Below are 14,462 nucleotides of genomic sequence, written 5' to 3'. Positions count from 1 at the left end.
TGACATATTGTACTTCGTGATAGTGGTAAAACTTCTTCGATATGACTTGCATTTATTTGTGAAAAAAACAAAAATTTGTCGGAAATTATGAAAATTTAGCAATTTTCAAACTCAGTTTTTATGCCCTTAAATTAGAGAGTTATATCACATAATATAGTTAATAAACAACATTTCCCACATGTCTGCTTTACATCAGCACAATTTTGGAAACATAACTTTTTTTTGTTAGGACTTTATAAGGGTTAAAAGTTGACCAGCGATTTCTCATTTTTGCAACAAAATTTGCAAAACCATTTTTTTACGGACCACCTCACAGTTGAAGTGACTTTGAGGGGTCTATATGACAGAAAATGCCCAAAAGTGACACCATTCTAAAAACTGCACCCCTCAAGGTACTCAAAACCACGTTCAAAAAGTTTATTAACCCTTCAGGTGCTTCACAGGAATTTTTTGAATGTTTAAAAAAATTTTTACTTCAGGTCCAATTTGTTTCATTTTACCAAGGGTAACAGGAGAAATTGGACCACAAAAGTCGTTGTACAATTTGTCCTGAGTACGCCGATACCCCATATGTGGGGGTAAACCACTGTTTGGGCACATGGCAGAGCTCGGAAGGGAAGGAGCGCCATTTGACTTTTCAATGCAAGATTTGCTGGAATTGAGATCGGAGCCCATGTCACGATTGGAGAGCCCCTGATGTGCCTAAACAGTGGAAACCCCCACAAGTGACACCATTTTGGAAAGTAGACCCCCTAAGGAACTAATCTAGATGTGTGGTGAGCACTTTGAACCTCCAAGTGCTTCACAGAAGTTTATAATATAGAGCCGTAAAAAAAATTTTTTTATTAATTTTCACAAAAAATGATCTTTTTGCCCCAAATTTTTTATTTTCCCAAGGGTAAAAGGATAAATTGGACCCCAAAAGTTGTTGTGCAATTTGTCCTGAGTACGTCGATACTTCATATATGGGGATAAACCACTGTTTGAGCGCATGGCAGAGCTCGGAAGGGAAGGAGTGCCATTTGACTTTTCAATGCAAAATTGGCTGGAATTGAGATCGGACGCCATGTCGCATTTGGAGAGCCCCTGACGTGCCTTAACAGTGGAAACCCCCCACAAGTGACCCCATTTTGGAAAGAAGACCCCCTAAGGAACTTATCTAGTTGTGTGGTGAGCACTTTTAACCCCAATTGTTTCACTAAAGTTTAGAATGTAGCATTGTGAAAATTAAAAAATCATTATTTCTTTCCACAAAATGATGTTTTAGCCCGCAATTTTTTTTTTCCCAAGGGTAACAGGAGAAATTGGACCACAAATGTTATTGTCCAATTTGTCCTGAGTACGCTGATACCCCACATGTGGGGGGGAACCACTGTTTGGGCACACAGGAGAACTCGGAAGGGAAGGAGCCCTGTTTTACTTTTTCAAAGCAGAATTGGCTGGAATTGAGATCGGACGCCATGTCGCGTTTGGAGAGCCCCTGATGTGCCTAAACAGTGGAAACCCCCAATTATAACTGAAACCCTAACCCCAACCCTAACCCTAGCCCTAACCGGAAAATGGAAATAAATACATTTTTTTACATTTTATTATTTTTCCCTAACTAAGGGGGTGATGAAGGGGGGTTTGATTTACTTTTATAGCGTTTTTTTGGCGGATTTTTATGATTGGCAGCTGTCACACACTAAAAGACGCTTTTTATTGCAAAAAATAGTTTTTGCATCACCACATTTTGAGAGCTATAATTTATCCATATTTTGGCCCACAGAGTCATATGAGGTCTTGTTTTTTGCGGGACGAGTTGACGTTTTTATTGGTAACATTTTCGGGCAGATGACATTTTTTGATCGCTTTTTATTCCGATTTTTGGGAGGCGGAATGAACAAAAACCAGCAATTCCTGAATTTCTTTTAGGGGGGGCGTTTATACCGTTCCACGTGTGGTAAAATGGATAAAGCAGTTTTATTCTTCGGGTCAGTACGATTACAGCGATACCTCATTTATGTAAATTTTTTTTATGTTTTGGCGCTTTTACACAATAAAAACTATTTTATATAAAAAAATAATTGTTTTTGCATCGCATTATTCTGAGAGCTATAACTTTTATTTTTCTGCTGATGATGCTGTATGGCGGCTTTTTTTTTGCGGGACAAGATGACATTTTCAGCGGTATCATGGGTATTTATATCCGTCGTTTTGATCGCGTGTTATTCCACTTTTTGTTCGCCTGTATGATAAAGCGTTTTTTGCCTTTTTTTTTTTTTTTTTTTTTTGCGGTGTTCACTGAAGGGGTTAACTAGTGGGATAGTTTTATAGAGCGGGTCGTTACGGACGCGGCGATACCAAATATGTGTACATTTATTGTTTTTTTTTTTTTACATAAATAAATGGATTTATTGGGAAATGTTTTTTTTTTTTTATTATTTGGGGATTTTTTTTAATTTTTTTTTTTTTTTACACATTCTTTTTTTTTTTTTACTTTCTAACATTGTCCCAGGGTGGGACATCTCTGTATTAGATCAGATCGTTGATCTGACACTGTGCATAGCACACTGTCAGATCAACGATCTGACATGCAGTTTAGCTGGCTTCCAGCGCCTGCTCTCAGCAGGCGCCGGCTAGCCAGGTCACTTCATGACCCGGAAGGAGTCCGGCGGCCATCTTGGATCCGGGGACTCCTTCTGGGTCACCGGAGCAACGCGATCTCATTGCGTTGCTCCGGTGGGAGAGCGCAGGGAGCCCCCGTCCCTGCGCGAGCCCCCTCTATGCCGCTGTCACTACTGACAGCGGCATCAGAGGGGTTAAATGCCCGCGATCGGCGATAGCGCCGATCGTGGGCATTGCTGCGGGGTGTCAGCTGTCATATACAGCTGACCCCCGCACCCGATCACCGCGGCGCTCAGCGCGAGACCGCGGTGATCGGTGCGCCGTACTAGTACTGCTGCTGGCACTAATGCAGTGCCGGCAGCGCAGTACTAGTACGGCGCATGTCGCGAAGGGGTTAATGGGGGGAATTTTAACTTATTTTTTTCTTTGATAAGTGTAAAAAAAAAAAAAAATTATCACTGTACTTATTCGTCCCCTCAGGGGACCCGAACCCGTGATCGTCTGATTGCCTATGCTATCTGCATCAATATCAAAGTATTGCTGCATATATTAAAAATCACAGTCTCATTTGAAGCCCGACCACAGTCTGGATTTCAAGAGCGTGCAATAATGAATGGCATGGAGTTCTTCAGTAAAACCTCAACTGTCATAGCAACCCATGGGCATCCCATAATAACGTGATGGGCATGACAGTGGCATTTAAAAGGTTACCAGTCGCGGACAGAGCTCCACTTCACCCGTGGCTGTTAAGGTACCTTCACACTGAGCAACTTACCAACGAGAACGACAACGATCCGTGACGTTGCAGCGTCCTGGTTAGCGATCTCGTTGTGTTTGACACGCAGCAGCGATCAGGATCCTGCTGTGACATCGCTGGTCGTAGCTGAAAGTCCATAACTTTATTTGGTCGTCAGGTCGGTGTGATTCGTCATGTTTGACAGCAAAAGCAACGATGCCAGCAATGTTTTACATGGAGCTAACAACCAGCGAGAACGATAAGTACGTCACTGGATCGCTCCTGCATCGTTCAGCTGTTGCCGTGTTTGACATCTCTACAGCGACCTAACAGCGACGCTCCAGCGATCTAGTTTAGGTCGGATCATTTATATCACTGGAGCGTCGCTAAATGTGACGGTACCTTTAGAGGCAGGTCTTGGCTGTAACACACAGCCATCACCTGCTGGGTATGGGGTGGGCTCAAGTTGTGAACAGCTGCATACACCCGCTACCTAATTGCGCCATACATGTGCAGCAGATGTCGGTAAGGAATAAACTTTATTGCTTATACCTGTCTGTTGTAACCAGCGCCGGTCATTGACCGATCCTGCCAGAGATTAAGCTACTTCTTGTCAACAGAGCAATAGTTCCTCTTCCTGTTGACAGGGTGGGACTACTGGTGTCGTTAGAACGAAGACGCTGGAACACAAACTATTTATGGCCGCAAAAAGAGAGGTAAATTTGTTTTGGACAAATAATTCTTTGAAGTCCTACATGGAGTGCGGTCGAGTACCGCGAGGACTGCGTGTCAAAAGAAATGGCTCAATATAAAGATAATGTATCCTTCATTAAAGAGTGGGAGAAAATTTTACTACAATGCTCTCAGGAATTACTCCGCCTCGTGTTGAAGCAAAACATTATTAATTATGAAGCCACTAAAGCCGAACTTACTAAAACTAAAGAAGAATTGAGAACCAGGTTGTCTGATACACAATGGTCAACTATTGACAAAAAACTTGACACAAAACTGGTTATTCTGCAAAATGAGATAAAGCAAAGGAAAAAAGACAAATTTATAAGGGACAAAATTGATTTTGAAACAGACAGAATTTTTACTTGGAATAAAGGCAGCCTATCAGAAGGTCATCGTAGATCCCGCAACAAATGGAATCAGAACAAGGGACAAGGACGTAACAAGTCCCTGTTTAAAAAGAACAAAAATAAAAAAGATTACCTTACAACAGACTCAGACTCAAGTGCTACAGAAGATCCTTGTACATCTAAAAGTCAAACGCCTTTGCCACCAGCATCTATCTCAGGTGTTTCCCCTTTAGACGCAGGACGCGCCGAGGGGGTAGGAGAAATGGCAGAAGAAAATCCAAAGAAAAGGCGACAAGTTTCGTGGCGACCAACGAATTAGCGGTTGTTAATTTAACCCCATGAACCTTGAGTGAAGCACATCTGTCGGTTTTGTCCAAAGGATTAAATTTTTGTATAGCAGAACCATTCAATCTGGTAGATTTTAAAATCGACCTTTTCAAGGCGGTTCGCAAGATTCATTTGTTTAAGTCGTTTTCTGCAGTTAATAATCATGCGACCCCCTGTGAAGTGTTCCCAGGTGAGTCACCTTACCATGTGGGTCCCGTGGGCTTTTTTGTTACAGAGGACCCATTTGGTGATGTGCGGGAGGAGACCTGTGACCTTCTGGATTCTATGAGTATTACACCGGTTTCTGTAAGTCATAAAGATAGATTTATTACCTCCAGTGAAAGGTGCAATTACTCTACCTACATGCCCCCAGTAGCCCCAGGCAATCTTGTAGACTTTTTTCAATCGCAGGTTTTAAAAGACATGGAGGCTTTAATTTATGAAAAGCCCATAGAAAACCTTCTTTTAAAGGAAAAACAAGCTTTAGGTGAAATACAGGGCTGGTCTGATGTGGTCGTCCGCAGTGCGGATAAAGGTGGCAACGTGGTGCTGCTTACAAGAGAATACTACAAAACAGAGGCATTGAGACAGTTGTCAGATGATACAACATATTTGAAGCTTAAGGGGGACCCTACGGTAAAATTTAAAAATCTTTTGCGTTCTTTGCTAAGAAATTTTGTGGATAAAAAGGAGTTTTCTTGTAAACAGGCTGAAAAGCTATTACCGGACTTTCCGAGACGCCCACATTGGTATCACATACCGAAATTACACAAATCAGTGGAAGCCCCCCCTGGCCGTCCCATAGTGTCAGGGGTTGGTTCTTTAACTGAGCCTCTCTCCTCTTACATCGACTGGCTGCTGCGCCCCCTGCTATTGGATGTCCCTTCATTTATTAAAGACACGGGAGACTTTCTGAATGTGATTAAGGATTTTGAATGGCAGGAGTCATATGCTTTGACTTCGATCGATGTCGAAAGTCTTTATACACGTATTCCACAAAAGTTGGGGGTGGAAACGATTAGAAGCATTTTGGAGAATACTCCCACTGGTCATGACACTGTGGAGTTCATTTGTGATGGACTCTTGTTCATTTTAGAACACAATGCTTTTTCTTTTGATGGCCAGTGGTACCTGCAGACGGTGGGTACCGCTATGGGTACCCCCGTCGCATGTACCCTGGCAAACCTTTTTCTTGCGAGGTTTGAGGAGGAATATATTTATTCCAACAAAAACCCATTTCTTCGACATATCAAGCTATATGCTAGGCATGTCGATGACATGTTCATGGTGTGGGATGGGCACCAGGATGCCTTCACGGAGTTCGTGAGGTACCTGGGGACATCCAATACCATGAACATGGGGTTTACCTCGCAATTTGGAGGTACCAATTTGGTCTTTTTGGATGTCCAGTTACACATTAAAGACGGGGGGATCTCCACTAGAGTACATCGTAAACCATCGGCATGTAATTCTTTATTACATTATAACAGTGCTCATCCGCCATACATGAAGGGATCTCTGCCCTATAGTCAACTTCTTAGGGTTAAGAGAATCAATAGTGATCCTGCAGGTTTTGCGCAGCAGTCAGTCGATTTGATTGGAAGATTTAAGAAACGTGGGTACCCCCCGTCCATTTTAAAAACTGCCTACGATAAAGCAGCAGCCACGGATGTTTCCACCACCTCTAAAAAAAGACAAAAAGAAGAAAAAAAGTTTGTCTTTAGTTTTAAATTTGGCCCTCTTGACAACCACATCAGAACTGTCATACGTAAAAATTGGTGTATTTTACGACAAGATACCGACCTTAAAGAAATAATAGATAGGGGACCTCTCTTCGCTAGCCTTCGCAGTAGAAACATTAGAGACAGCATAGTCCGCAACCGCTTTGTTACTACCAAAAATAATTGGCTCACGGATAGTATCCCTAAAGGCAACTTCACATGTGGGGGTTGCAATTTCTGCAAGTACCATCATACAGGTAATAGAATTAGAGTAGGTCATATCCAGCATACTGTACGGGACTTTATTTCTTGCAGGACTACCCATGTCGTCTACGTTCTTTTTTGTCCTTGTAGACGCTTCTACATTGGCAAAACATTTCGCCTGCTATTTGTTCGGATTAGGGAGCATTTTTATTCCATTAGAACAGGGAAAGGAGCTCCGAGGTTAATAGACCATCTACACACTTACCATGCAGGAGATGCCCAAGTACTGAGTTTTGCGGGTTTGGAGCGGGTTTCGTTGCCTGAGGGAGGAGGGGATGTGTGCCGCCTCCTGCTGCGCAGGGAAGCCAGATGGATCCTGCGCGCAGACGCAGCAGGACCATCTGGTTTGAATGACAAAGTCGACATGTCGGTTTTCTTATAAAAGTGTCTCAATCTTTGTTTCTAAAAGCTATATTCAGTTTATTTGTAGTTCTCAGCATGTGCTATTTTATCATTGTTGTTTTTAACATCATTTTGTTTTAAATGTAACACTGTTTATGTTTGGAGTCCAGGGGGAGGAGTTTGGGATCCGGATGGGTCTATAAAACTCCTTCCTGTTCCACTCAGCGTTAGGACCCGTTGAAGTGCCGCAGAGCACGAAACGATCGTTGTCCGTGGCTGACTCTATCCCTCCCTGCTATCCGTTTGTTTATATGTCCTAATAAAGTGATATTCACCGCAACAGGGTAAGTGCGCGCCTACTTTTTCTATTTTGCCATTGGATTCTGTATATATTTTTTCTGGCAGCAGCACCCCGTTGATTCAGGTGTAAAGGATTCATACAGCCAGTATCACTTTCTGTGGTGCTAGACCGATAATATAATACGGTCATTGAGTTTGACCTTTGAGCAGTGCGGATGTGTGTTTTTTCTACTATTGGACTACTGGTGTCATGCTGACTGACTGCTGGCTCCTTATTGGGAACTTTTTTTTTTTTTTTAAAGTCCCAGATATTTTTAATATTGAGCAGAATTAAAGGGATTGTCCACTACTCGGACAAACCCTTCTCAATCACTATGTTTCTCCTTAGAAAATAATAACCACTATGCTCTCCACTGGTGTGGGCACTGGCTCTCCCTGCAGCCAATCTCTCCCCTTTGGACAAATCAGACATCCAGAGATAGCGAGTACCTGCGGCTGCTCTCCGACTTCCTCCAGATAAAGGTACCGTCACACTTAGCGACGCTGCAGCGATACCGACAACGATCCGGATCGCTGCAGCGTCGCTGTTTGGTCGCTGGAGAGCTGTCACACAGACAGCTCTCCAGCGACCAACGATGCCGGTAACCAGGGTAAACATCAGGTAACTAAGCGCAGGGCCGCGCTTAGTAACCCGATTTTTACCCTGGTTACCATCCTAAAAGTTAAAAAAACAAACAGTACATACTTACCTACCGCTGTCTGTCCTCCAGCGCTGTGCTCTGCTCTCCTCCTGTACTGGCTGTGAGCACAGCGGCCGGAAAGCAGAGCGGTGACGTCACCGCTCAGCTTTCCGGCTGACCGACGCTCACAGCCAGTACAGGAGGAGAGCAGAGAAGCACAGCGCTGGAGGACAGACAGCGGTAGGTAAGTATGTAGTGTTTGTTTTTTTTACTTTTAGGATGGTAACCAGGGTAAACATCGGGTTACTAAGCGCGGCCCTGCGCTTAGTTACCCGATGTTTACCCTGGTTACCAGTGAAGACATCGCTGAATCGGTGTCACACACGCCGATTCAGCGATGTCTACGGGGAGTCCAGCGACCAAATAAAGTTCTGGACTTTCTTCCCCGACCAGCGACAGCACAGCAGGGGGCCTGATCGCTGCTGCCTGTCACACTGGACGATATCGCTAGCGAGGACGCTGCAACGTCACGGATCGCTAGCGATATCGTCTAGTGTGACGGTACCTTTACACAAAATTCTAACCTCCTCCCCTGGACTAATCACAGTAGGTGTTGGGCAGTGAGACTTGTGTGACCTGGTTATACATATCAGTCTTACGGACGGTATCACACAGGGAAAGCCGGGTCCAAGCTTCACTAGAGGTTGTTTCTTCTTTTTCCACTGTAAAGGTACCTTCACACTAAACGATATCGCTAGCGATCCGTGACGTTGCAGCGTCCTGGCTAGCGATATCGTTCAGTTTGACACGCAGCAGCGATCAGAATCCTGCTGTGATGTCGTTGGTCGGGGCTAGAGGGCCAGAACTTTATTTGGTTGCTGGCTCTCCCGCTGACATCGCTGAATCGGCGTGTGTGACACCGATTCAGCGATGTCTTCACTGGTAACTAGGGTAAACATCGGGTTACTAAGCGCAGGGCCGCGCTTAGTAACCCGATGTTTACCCTGGTTACCATCCTAAAAGTAAAAAAAACACAAACGCTTCATACTTACCTTCCGCTGTCTGTCCTCCGGCGCTGTGCTTTCCTGCACTCACTGTGAGCACAGCGGCCGTAAAGCAGAGCGGTGACGTCACCGCTCTGCTTTCCGGCCGCTGTACTCACAGCCAGTACAGAGAAGCAGAGCGCCTGGGACAGACAGCGAAAGGTAAGTATGAAGCGTTTGTGTTTTTTTTACTTTTAGGATGGTAACCAGGGTAAACATCGGGTTACTAAGCGCGGCCCTGCGCTTAGTAACCCGATGTTTACCCTGGTTACCGGCATCGTTGGTCGCTGGAGAGCTGTCTGTGTGACAGCTCTCCAGCGACCAAACAGCGACGCTGCAGCGATCCGGATCGTTGTCTGGATCGCTGCAGCGTCGTTTAGTGTGAAGGTACCTTAAGACGCTTCCGGCTTATGACTAATCATATAATAACTTACAACCCTTTAGCATTTTTCTGCTAAAAGTGGAGAAGGCCACTGCCAAACACTTGTCACCGGCTTATCTACCTGTAGAATAAAAGGAATTGGCGTTTTAATTTAAATTGCTCAATCCCCATCACCCCTGAGGGGAGTCCATAGCCTCCTATACACAGCAGAATGCAGGCCACTTCAGCCAAAACCTGATGGCCAACTAGTGTGTACAGGGACCTTGCACTCGTGCCGCCATGTAAATAGATCAGAGAACTCTACAGAACTCCAAACCATGGCGTCTCAGGCGTGCTTTGACCTAGACCTTACACGACAGATCAGTAAATCTGTACCTAAAAACACAAAATGCATCTTGTATACATTTTTTTTTTTTTTTTTTAAATTCTCACCTGAAACATTTAGCACTTTGGTGGAACATTTTTAGAAGTCAGATCTACGCCATTTTCATTTCATGCTGTACAAAACTCACCTGAGCAGGTATAATGTAATCAGCAACATCCCAGATCCTGAAGTCGAGGTCGGACGTGTTTGTTGCCGCCACTCCTTTCACTTTAGAGGTGACGGAGCTGACTACAGTGTCAAACTCCTGGTAGCCTTTCTCCCAGACAAACACCCATCTGCAAATGAAGAAACAATGGAGCAGGGATTGCTTTAAAATGATAACACTGGACTAACTTATCCCTAACATTTATACCAAAGCTGTAATGGAGGAGGGGAATGTCACATTCTCTTTGTAATAGGAAATTAATCATGCTTCATGACAATGTCTAAAATGCTGTGGAATATGATGACGCTACATAATATTAATACATTATTTTGTTCTACAAAAGTTAAGAATATCTTAGTGGATCCCTTTATGGGCATATCGAGTTCGTTCTACAATAGATCCAGGACTGTATCGTAGTTTTTCAGACTTTCGGTTCAGACTTTTTAATATTGCTTATGGTAATTGTTTTTTAAACGACTCAAACACCCCTCACATTATATGTACAAACCTATAGTCAATGTATAGCCACCATACATGTGCTCCCTTCCACCTAAATCTGTCAGATTAGTGCCTTGTTTTCTTCTTCTCCAAAAATGGCTCCCACATAAGCATAGGAAGCACCGTGGAAAGTGTACACCATGCCTACCCTGCCATTGCTCAGCTGCAGAATGGACACAGTACAATCGCTATCTACATTGGTCCATAAGACCCCAATGCAAAGGCAGAGAAGACCACAGACCTCACACTAGCCCACAATGCTCCCCATGCCTCTATGGTGGCCAATTTGGGGAAGAAGAAAACAAGACACTGATCTGACAGAAAGGCAACAGAATGGAGGACATCAGCAATGGAGACTTTAAATTTGAAATGTTTTCTTACACTCAAGGGAAGGTCCGCGTTTTAATATTGTAAAAAAAAAAAAAAAAAAAAAACTCTTTAATTCCTTATTTTTATAAGTTATTTTCAAGTGCATAGTATTTATTGTTTCTTTTTATTCATTTTTTTTCTGCCACTGGGCGCCGCCATTTTCATTTGCAGGACTGTAAGTGTAGCTGCACGACACTTACAGTCTGCAAATACGGCTGCCCTGGACATAGACATCTGCAGTCGGGAGCAGACCCCATAGCTAGCAATGCATTATAAGCTTCTCTGCTCTGATGTGGCCACGCCCCCTGGGCTGTCTCCACATCACAGCAGAGGCAGGAGATCGGCGCCATCTTGCTTCAGCCTACAGTGGAGTGTACCTGTGAGCTCCACTGTGACTGAGAGCTGCGCTGTTGGAGGGGCAGCTACATCTGTCTCCCCTCACACTGTCAGCGGCCATTCCCTGTCCTCTGCTGCCTGGTGTGTGGCTGTAATCTCTAGAATCACTAGAGAGGGTGAAGGAATGCTGCAGTCTGATGTCCTCTTTCAGGAGCTGCAGAGAGGTAACACAGGGAGGATGGGGGAGACTCTCTGTGCTGCTCGACCTCTCACTGCAGCTCCTCACAGGACATCAGACCGTGCATCTCTCACTATACTGTGCTGAGCCATGTATCTAATCCTCTCCTGTGTGATAGTGTCTGCTGAGCCGTGTATCTAATCCTATCCTGTGCTGACCTGTGTATCTAATCCTGTGTAATACTGTCTTCTGGCCCGTGTATCTAATCCTCTCATGTGTGATACTATGCTGAGCCATGCATCTAATCCTATACTGTGTGATATTATGCTGAGCCGTGTATCTAATCCTCTCCTGTGTGATACTGTCTGCTGAGCCGTGTATCTAATCCTCTCGTGTGATACTGTCTGGTGAACCGTGTATCTAATCCTCTCCTATGCACTCCTCTCCCCCCTGCATTTCTTTCCCCATTGCACACACAACTCAATGCGTGCGATAACAGGAGCTGCGGGCGTCATGCTGTATTATGGCATTATGTGAGATCTATATGACGGTATTATGTGATCTGTATGGTGGTATTATGCTTGATCAGTATTGTGAGAATTATATGGTGGTATTGTGTGTGATCTATATGGCGGCATTATGTGAGAACACTGGCAGCATTATGTGTGATCTATATGGCGGTATGTGAGAACACTGGCGGTATTATGTGTGATCTATATGGCGGTATTATGTGAGAACACTGGCAGTATTATGTGTGATCTATATGGTGGTATGTGAGAACACTGGCGGTATTATGTGTGATCTATATGACGGTATTATGTGAGAACACTATGGCAGTATTATGTGTGATCTATATGGCGGTATGTGAGAACACTGGCGGTATTATGTGTGATCTATATGGCGGTATGTGAGGACACTGGCGGTATTATGTGTGATCTATATGGTGGTATTATATGAGAACTGTATGACAGTATTGTGTGATCTATTTGATAGTATTGTGTGTGATCTATATGGTGGTATTATGTGAGAACACTATGGCAGTATTATCTTCAGAAAGCGGACCCATTCTATGGTGGTTCTGGCTGAGCACCTGCACGCGGGTCTGGGGTAATAGAGGGGGCAGCATGACCTCCAGTTAGGTGTAGTCAGGGGAAGGCTGGTGAGGCAGCTGAAGAGAAGCGTCTCATTTTTATTGTTACTATATGGCTACATTTCCTTCCCAGCGTCACCCTGACTGCGCTTGTCGCCTCGCTTTCACACATTGCCAGGACAGGATGGGGAAGACAGGATCTGAGGAGGGGAATGGGGTCTGCATGCAAAGTCTGGATCAGAACAGGCCATCAATCCGCAGAAATGTTTCCTGGATTTCTGTGAAGCAGACGGTCCATCCATGAGTATAAAAGACAGCGCTCTATGTACAATCCCTGGCTGCTCCGCACACCGAACAGGGGGTCCCCATAGACCAGCACACTGCTCTCCTGAAATACTCTGTGCTGCAGTCACCCTGCTCCCTCCACCACATATCTCCCAGAATCCTTGCTGCCTTCCATCCTCGGTGACTGTCTACTTGTCAGTATAAGGCTGCTTTCACACTAGCATCGGTACGGGCCCGTCGCAGTGCGTCGTACCGACGCATGCTGTGAAAGAAATGTCCGACGTGGGCAGCGGAAGCAGTCTTACGACGCTTCCGCTGCCCCATTGTAAGGTCTGGGGAGGATGGGGCGGAGTTTCGGCCGTGCATGTGCGGTCGAAAATGGTGGACTCGATGCACAAACGTTACACGTAACTTTTTTTGTGGCGGCGGTCCACCAAAACATGACGCAACCGTCGCACGACAGTTACGACGTGTGGCAATACGTCGCAATGCGTTGGTAATGTTAGTCTATGGGGAAAAAACGCATCCTGCAGACAACTTTGCAGGATGCGTTTTTTCTCCTGAATGACGCATTGCAATGTACAGCCAACAACGCTAGTGAAAGTAGCCTAAGGCTGCTGTCCACTAGCAGTATTTGGTCAGTATTTTACCTCAGTATTTGTAAGCCAAAACCAGGAGTGGGTGATAAATGCAGAAGTGGTGACATGTTTCTATTATACTTTTCCTATAATTGTTCCTCTCCCGGTTTTGGCTTACAAATACTGAGGTAAAATACTGACCAAATACTGATAGTGTGACGGCAGCCATACTCTGCAGTCACCAACAAAATGGCTGCTCACTGGGTTCCTGAATATCATCCTCTCTAATCCCTTAGCAAACACCCAGAAGGGGAGGAGAGGAGACATCACACACGTCAGCAGACTCCGCCCATAATTACTGCAGTGCTGTAATGTGAGCTATTTGTACACTAGGTTTTTCTGAAATTTCAGCAGCTGCTCCCCCTAGTGTTGAAAAGTGGAAATTCCAAAACTTTTCAAATTATTTTTCATATTTTACTAAATTATAAACAAATGATAATATTTTTTAAGAAAATGTAATCATTAATTCTTTACATTTTTACAATTTCTGAAAAAAAAAAATTTTTTTTGATGGCACCTTCCCTTTAACCCCTTTACCCCCAAGGGTGGTTTGCACGTTAATGACCAGGCCAATTTTTACAATTCTGACCACTGTCCCTTTATGAGGTTATAACTCCGAAACGCTTCAACGGATTCTGGTGATTCTGACATTGTTTTCTCGTGACATATTGTACTTCATGATAGTGGTAAAATTTCTTTGATAGTACCTGCGTTTATTTGTGAAAAAAACGGAAATTTGGCGAAAATTTTGAAAATTTCGCAATTTTCAAACTTTGAATATTTATGCAATTAAATCACAGAGATATGTCACACAAAATACTTAATAAGTAACATTTCCCACATGTCTCCTTTACATCAGCATAATTTTGGAACCAATTTTTTTTTTGTTAGGGAGTTATAAGGGTTAAAAGTTGACCAGCAATTTCTCATTTTTACAACACCATTTTTTTTTAGGGACCACGTCTCATTTGAAGTCATTTTGAGGGGTCTATATGATAGAAAATGCCCAAGTGTGACACCATTCTAAAAACTGCACCCCTCAAGGTGCTCAAAA

General features: G+C 44.1%; 1 protein-coding gene across 2 annotated transcripts in view; it reads right to left on the bottom strand.

The window, feature by feature from the left end:
- P2RX4 (purinergic receptor P2X 4) overlaps window positions 1-14,462 on the bottom strand; it is a 122,653-nt gene that overhangs the window by 90,696 nt on the left and 17,495 nt on the right. The window contains exons 2-3 of one of the 2 annotated variants that reach the window (XM_069755370.1): window positions 9,997-10,144; window positions 4,957-5,056 (exon numbers count right to left, since the gene is read on the bottom strand). In XM_069755370.1, coding sequence (XP_069611471.1) covers window positions 4,957-5,056; window positions 9,997-10,025 — 129 coding nt within the window. In that variant the 5' untranslated portion in view covers window positions 10,026-10,144. The remainder of the gene's footprint in view (window positions 1-4,956; window positions 5,057-9,996; window positions 10,145-14,462) is intronic. The other variant, XM_069755360.1, reaches the window with a different exon arrangement.

This window comes from Ranitomeya imitator, chromosome 1, assembly GCF_032444005.1.
Source record: "Ranitomeya imitator isolate aRanImi1 chromosome 1, aRanImi1.pri, whole genome shotgun sequence".
Lineage (NCBI taxonomy): Eukaryota > Metazoa > Chordata > Amphibia > Anura > Dendrobatidae > Ranitomeya > Ranitomeya imitator.
The sequence above is the reverse complement of the archived record's forward strand: the minus strand, read 5'-3'. Positions and strand labels throughout refer to the sequence as shown.